This window comes from Oncorhynchus mykiss, chromosome 17 (genome assembly GCF_013265735.2).
Source record: "Oncorhynchus mykiss isolate Arlee chromosome 17, USDA_OmykA_1.1, whole genome shotgun sequence".
Lineage (NCBI taxonomy): Eukaryota > Metazoa > Chordata > Actinopteri > Salmoniformes > Salmonidae > Oncorhynchus > Oncorhynchus mykiss.
This window is the reverse complement of record NC_048581.1, coordinates 26582402-26588635: the sequence shown is the minus strand read 5'-3', so window position 1 is coordinate 26588635 and position 6234 is coordinate 26582402. Positions and strand designations below refer to the sequence as shown.

The 6234-nt window shown below is 43.2% G+C and overlaps 1 protein-coding gene across 4 annotated transcripts in view; it reads right to left on the bottom strand.

Annotated features, from left to right (window-relative positions):
- Nucleotides 1-225: 225 nt before the first annotated feature.
- The window catches only part of LOC110493556 (ubiquitin carboxyl-terminal hydrolase 43), a 124614-nt gene continuing 118605 nt past the window's right edge, over nt 226-6234 (bottom strand). The window contains exons 16-18 of one of the 4 annotated variants that reach the window (XR_002469162.2): nt 4192-5675; nt 861-946; nt 226-635 (exon numbers count right to left, since the gene is read on the bottom strand). Coding sequence is in view for 1 of the 4 variants with exons in the window: in XM_021567902.2 (XP_021423577.2) it covers nt 4435-5675 (1241 nt within the window). In the remaining 3 variants the exon portion in view is untranslated. Of the gene's footprint in view, nt 947-2659; nt 5676-6234 lie in introns of those variants that run through there. The other 3 variants (XR_002469161.2, XR_002469163.2, XM_021567902.2) reach the window with 3 other exon arrangements.

The window sequence follows — 6234 nt, the reverse complement described above, 5'->3', positions numbered from 1 at the left end:
GGCCTGAGGGGGTGTTGTTTACGGCCATTATTGCCATTATAAACTGGTTACCAATGCAATTAGACCAGTAAAAAGTCATGCTTTGTCATTCCTGTGCTATATGGTCTGATATACCACGGCTGTCAGCCAATCAGCATTCGGGCTCGAACCACTCAGTTTAGAATATACAATACACATGTATCCAAGTGAGTGAACAGAATACATAACTGCACACAAACCCAAGTGTGTTAAACAATGTGCTTTATTTGCAGTATAAACATATTAGGCAGATACAAACCCTCGTGGTCGTTTTACAGTAATAGTTTTACAGTAATAGCATATACCTTGTCGTACTCTTGTGCATAGAAGAACAGTACACACCACAGTTGAGGCCTATACTTGTGCATCAGCCTTAACCTCATAGCCCTGCGATTTATACAAGGCTATACTACATCATGTCTCCCTTTATACATATATTATATAGAGCAATGTGTATTCATATATTTACAAAACTCTTATAAAATGTAGAAAAGTTGCATATAAATCATCTTTATCCCACATTTCACAAAATAATTGGAAAAAAACCTCCTTCATTTGTAGTCTTCATTTTAATTTTGGTACAAGTAAACTTTGTGGTAGGTACATAGCGTCCTCATCTAGAACAAAAGAAATAAACAAAATGTCAATGAACAATACAGACTTTGTGTCTCATCCGAACGCTCTTATTCCCACAGCAGACATAATATGTTTGTTTCTGTGACATACAGTATAACTAATGGTTAATATGGCACTATTTTGACATATTTTAACGAGACCATGTTGTCTATAGATAAGACATGCTATCTATCACCAAGCATAACTCGGTAACAGAAAAGACCTACGGGCAACAGTGAAGTTTTAAGACGGTTGACTGCGAAGTACTGTAGCAACTCAAACTCAACACCCCTCTGTCCCCCAGGAATTCAAGCTGCAAAGACAAATGATAAAACTTCACAATTCAGGATTGTAATAGGCTTATTTATTTAACATGAAACTGATGTGATCCTGCATCTTCCCAACAGAGTCAATAGTGACTGGTGAGTTTAATATTGTAAAAAATTGCTCCAGGATAATACCAATGCTTTGGCTTGGTCCACTAATTATTGTGAGTGAAAACTAGCTATACTAACAAAAGGAATAATTTGTTAAAGAAATTAGCTGAAAATTGCCCTTATGGATTTGGTACCTTATTGTTATCCATGCTTGGTGTACCAATGACAAGCTGTTGAATTGCTGCCCACAATGCTTCCTTCAACTTACACTTCAGCAGTATATTCTATGTGCAAAACATGGACACGACGTAACCAGACATTCTTTCAATCTTTATTGCTTAGAACTGTGCCTGAGTGGCACAGGCAGACGCTAAGTGTGATGAGTTAATTAGTGTCAAGGACTAACTGGTGTGGGGTGTTGAAGTGTCTTTCTCACCCCTACGATAAAGTGTGGCATTGCTAGGTCCATTAAAAGTATAAACTGAAAGCTACATATACTGCAGCTGTACATATACTGTAGCTGTACATATACTGTAGCTGAACATATGCTGCAGCTGTACATATACTGTAGCTGTACATATACTGTAGCTGTACATATACTGCAGCTGTACATATACTGCAGCTGTACATATGCTGCAGCTGTACATATGCTGCAGCTGTACATATGCTGTAGCTGTACATATGCTGTAGCTGTACATATACTGTAGCTGAACATATGCTGCAGCTGTACATATGCTGTAGCTGTACATATACTGTAGCTGAACATATGCTGCAGCTGTACATATACTGTAGCTGTACATATACTGCAGCTGTACATATACTGTAGTCGTACATATACTGCAGCTGTACATATACTGCAGCTGTACATATACTGTAGCTGTACATATGCTGTAGCTGTACATATACTGTAGCTGTACATATACTGTAGCTGTACATATACTGTAGCTGTACATATACTGCAGCTGTACATATGCTGCAGCTGTACATATACTGTAGCTGTACATATACTGCAGCTGTACATATACTGCAGCTGTACATATACTGTAGCTGTACATATACTGCAGCTGTACATATACTGCAGCTGTACATATACTGCAGCTGTACATATACTGCAGCTGTACATATGCTGTAGCTGTACATATACTGTAGCTGTACATATACTGTAGCTGTACATATGCTGCAGCTGTACATATACTGTAGCTGTACATATACTGTAGCTGTACATATGCTGCAGCTGTACATATACTGCAGCTGTACATATACTGTAGCTGTACATATACTGTAGCTGTACATATACTGTAGCTGTACATATACTGCAGCTGTACATATACTGCAGCTGTACATATACTGTAGCTGTACATATACTGCAGCTGTACATATGCTGCAGCTGTACATATACTGCAGCTGTACATATACTGTAGCTGTACATATACTGCAGCTGTACATATACTGTAGCTGTACATATACTGCAGCACATATACTGCAGCACATATACTGCAGCACATATACTGTAGCTGTACATATACTGCAGCACATATACTGCAGCACATATACTGCAGCACATATACTGCAGCTGTACATATACTGCTGCTGTACATATACTGTAGCTTTCAGGAAGGACAATGGATGACTAACTGGTAAAAAAAATGTTCTCAGACTCAGACATTGCGTGACTGCCAGTAGCTACAGCCTCTTCCCACGGTGTACCTTAACGACTCTTAAGAAGGGATATTGTACCGTAGAGACTCGACCCAATTACACCGCTAATTTCAACCCAGTGAGAGCGAGGGGTGTTTCAATCGAACGCCTACGCCGTTAACGCCTGGCGAGAGCTCTGCAGATTGGAGCAGAGGGGACCTTTAGTCTGTGGCCAAAGAGACTTGATGAGAGACACGATGGATGACAGAGAATGAAAAAAAAAAGACGGATCGATGTGGAGGAGTGAAGAGAGAGAGGATGAGATGTAAGACTGGATAAGGGGGGGCCAAAGAGCTCATCAAGGTTGATAAATAACACGTATGTGACATTCAGGGGTGGTCGGAGCAGTACATCTACTGCCTACTGTAGTGGACAGTCTGATGATTCAAATAAATGACCTTACTGTTACAGTGACCTTACTGTTACAGTGCATGATCCTTCATAGAGAACTGCATAGTGATGCAATCAATCGACACCGCTTGCCTCTCTAATACAGTACCACATAGACCTACATACCAGAATGTCAGTGTATCAGCATCAGAAAGTTAAATTACCTACCGGTAGCAAGAATAGATCAATCTGAGGTAATTTTGTACTAATTTAAAACACAGTAATTTCCTTAGAATCATAAAGCCAGATTTCAGTGCTAAAAATGTCAAATTTCCATATAAATGTACTTGTATTTATAATAATGGATTGTGTGGTCAAACTGCATATTTTCACGAGTTTAAGAATGAAGAGGGACGTGTTGCGTAGGCCAAGTTATATTGTTAGGAGGGTATCCTTCTTACTGCATGAAAGGGAGAGTTCGGTACCATTGGCATTGTAGAAAGTGCAATATCATAACCTTCACTTGCAATGTGCGAATCTATATAGCAGCCAGTTTGCAGTGCAAGCAGCACGTACAACCAGTTATTAAATCATTCATAGTTCAATCTAGGAGAAAATCACCTATTAAAGCTCTGATGTAGACTTTCAATGAATCAATGTTTTGGTCCAAATCATCTAGAGCGTACAGACATAACAACAAAACGTATTGTCATGACACCGTCATAACATTCCTTTAGGTGCCACTATTGGACAAACCGATCGAGGAGGATAGTGATGAATGCAATTCATTTACTACGATTTTAAGACACGAGTGTAGATAATGTGTGTGCGTGCGTGTGCATGCCTGTGTGTGTGTGTGTGTGCATGTATGTGTGTGAATACAACATGTGCTTCCGGTGCTGACCAGGTGTCCACAAACTCATTGGTTAAAAACTGCATATCAGTTACTGAGGCACTTGTTAAGTCACAATCATTTTGTACACATAAATAAAATAAAAACTGGAATAAGAAAATATTCATTCTGATATGACATTTTGTTTATGTTAGCAGTTGTACTTTGTGTCACCTTTCCTAAATGTTCTCCTTGGCCCTGTGAATGGCTCTTTCACTGACGCTACACCCCTCCACGCCACCGTGTGTGGTTTTCACATACCTGTGCTTCTGTGCTACAGGAGTATCCTTCCAGTGGAGCTCCATTGCTTTGATCAGGGTCAGATGGATTAGTGCACAAAGTCACTGTAGCAAAATGTAGAAAAAACATTTTGCAGTGGAAAACAAAAACATAGCATTTCTTACTCGACAAATTAATTCCCTCCCTGTTCAGTCCATTTCTTCTGTTTGGTGCCTAGTGAAAACGACCCTGGTGTGTGTGTGTGTCAGGGTGTGTGTGTGTCAGCTAAAAGCTGGACTCGGGGACCGTCCTCTTGCGTCCCAGTGAGTTGGTACTATAGCGAGTCCTCTGCAGGGTACCGTAGGAGGGCGTCTCTGCTGTGAGGCTGCGAGGGGGCGGAGCCACGCCATGGGACAGTCCTTTGCGGTGTAAAGAGGCGGTCCTTCGCATGCTAGACTCCTCCTTGCTGGGGATGTTGGATGAGCTCTGAGAGCGCTTGATATGGGTAGCAGCGGCGCGTCTGGGTTTACCGTTGGGTAGCTCGTCTCCGAGACGATTGGCATTCCCGTTGCGGGGGGCTCCGTTGGATTTCGCCTCCCCCGTCTTCGTGGCCCCTCCTGGGGCTCCACTGGACAGGGACAGCTGGGAGGTGCTGGACCCGCCGACGTCGCCAACTTTTCCAGAGTCGGACTTGCGAGACAATGACGACTCCTTGTCCTTCTTCTTGAAGTTGCTTTTGAAGAAAGACAGCAGCCCCTCGTGGCTCTTGGAGGCCTCCTCTACCTTCTCACCCTTCCTTCTCTTTTCTCCCTCGGGTGGTACCAGACAGTCCCTTGGTGGTGGGTCCTGGTGGCCCTTGGCCCCTCTCCTCAGGGTGCCTTCCCAGTCTCTGTCCCTGAGGCTGTGGGTGCTGGAGCTGGACTGGACGCCTGCACTAGACCCCCTCCTAGATGGGGCCTCTTGGGGCTTTCCTTGGTCCTTCTCCTTACTCTTCTTGGTGCTCCTCCTGGTCAGAGTGTTAGTACTACTACTACTGCCCATCCTACCCTCGTCCCTCTGGTCTCTCTGATTCCCCTGGTCTCTCTGGTCCCCCTGGTCTCTCTGCTGCTGCTGGGACCCTTTGCTACTTTGTCTCAGACTCCCTGTCTTGTCTGTGACTGGTCTTCTCTGGCCCTCTGGCATCTGTGGAGACTCTGATTGTCCCATGCAGTTCAGGCTGCTTCTCACATTGGGGGAGCTGATGGCAGGACCCTTCCGGCTCTCAGAGCCCGTCATTAAATTGACTATAGAGTCCTTGGTGCAGCGAGGTCTTCTTCCAGACTCTAGATACTCCACCAGTTCCACAGGGGCAGGGGTGGGAATGGGAGCAGGGGAGGCCTCGGCTGCAATATTTTGGCGGTCCTTGGAGCCGAACGACCAGCGTAGCGGGAAGACCTTGTTCAGTGTCTCTTTGTTCTTAGTGGGGGTCCTCATGCTAACGCTACGACCCTGGATGCCCCGTACGAACGGCCTGGTCTCAAAACCACCTGGTGGTTAAAGAGAGAGAGAAAATAACACTTTACCATAGTGTCTCTGACATTTTAAGCTAGACTAACTTCCAATTTTCAAACCCCTTTTATTAAATTGTAAATAACAAGCACAGCGATCACAATGAGCTTTTTTTCCCGGCAACATTATATACAGTTGAAGTCAGAAGTTTACATACACCATAGCCAAATATATTTAAACTCAGTTTTTCACAATTCCTGACATTTAATCCTAGTAAAAAAATCCCTGTTTTAGGTCAGTTAGGATCACCACTTTATTTTAAGAATGTGAAATGTCAGAATAATAGTAGAGAGAATGATTTATTTCATCACATTCCCAGTGGTAGCATTGCCTTTAAATTGTTTAACTTGGGTAAAATGGGTAGCCTTCCACAAGCATCCCACAATAAGTTGGGTGACTTTTGGCCCATTCCTTCTGACAGAGTTGGTGTAACTGAGTCAGGTTTGTAGGCCTCCTTGCTCGCACACGCTTTTTCAGTTCTGCCCACAAATTTTCTATGGGATTGAAGTCAGGGCTTTGTGATGGCCACTCCAATAC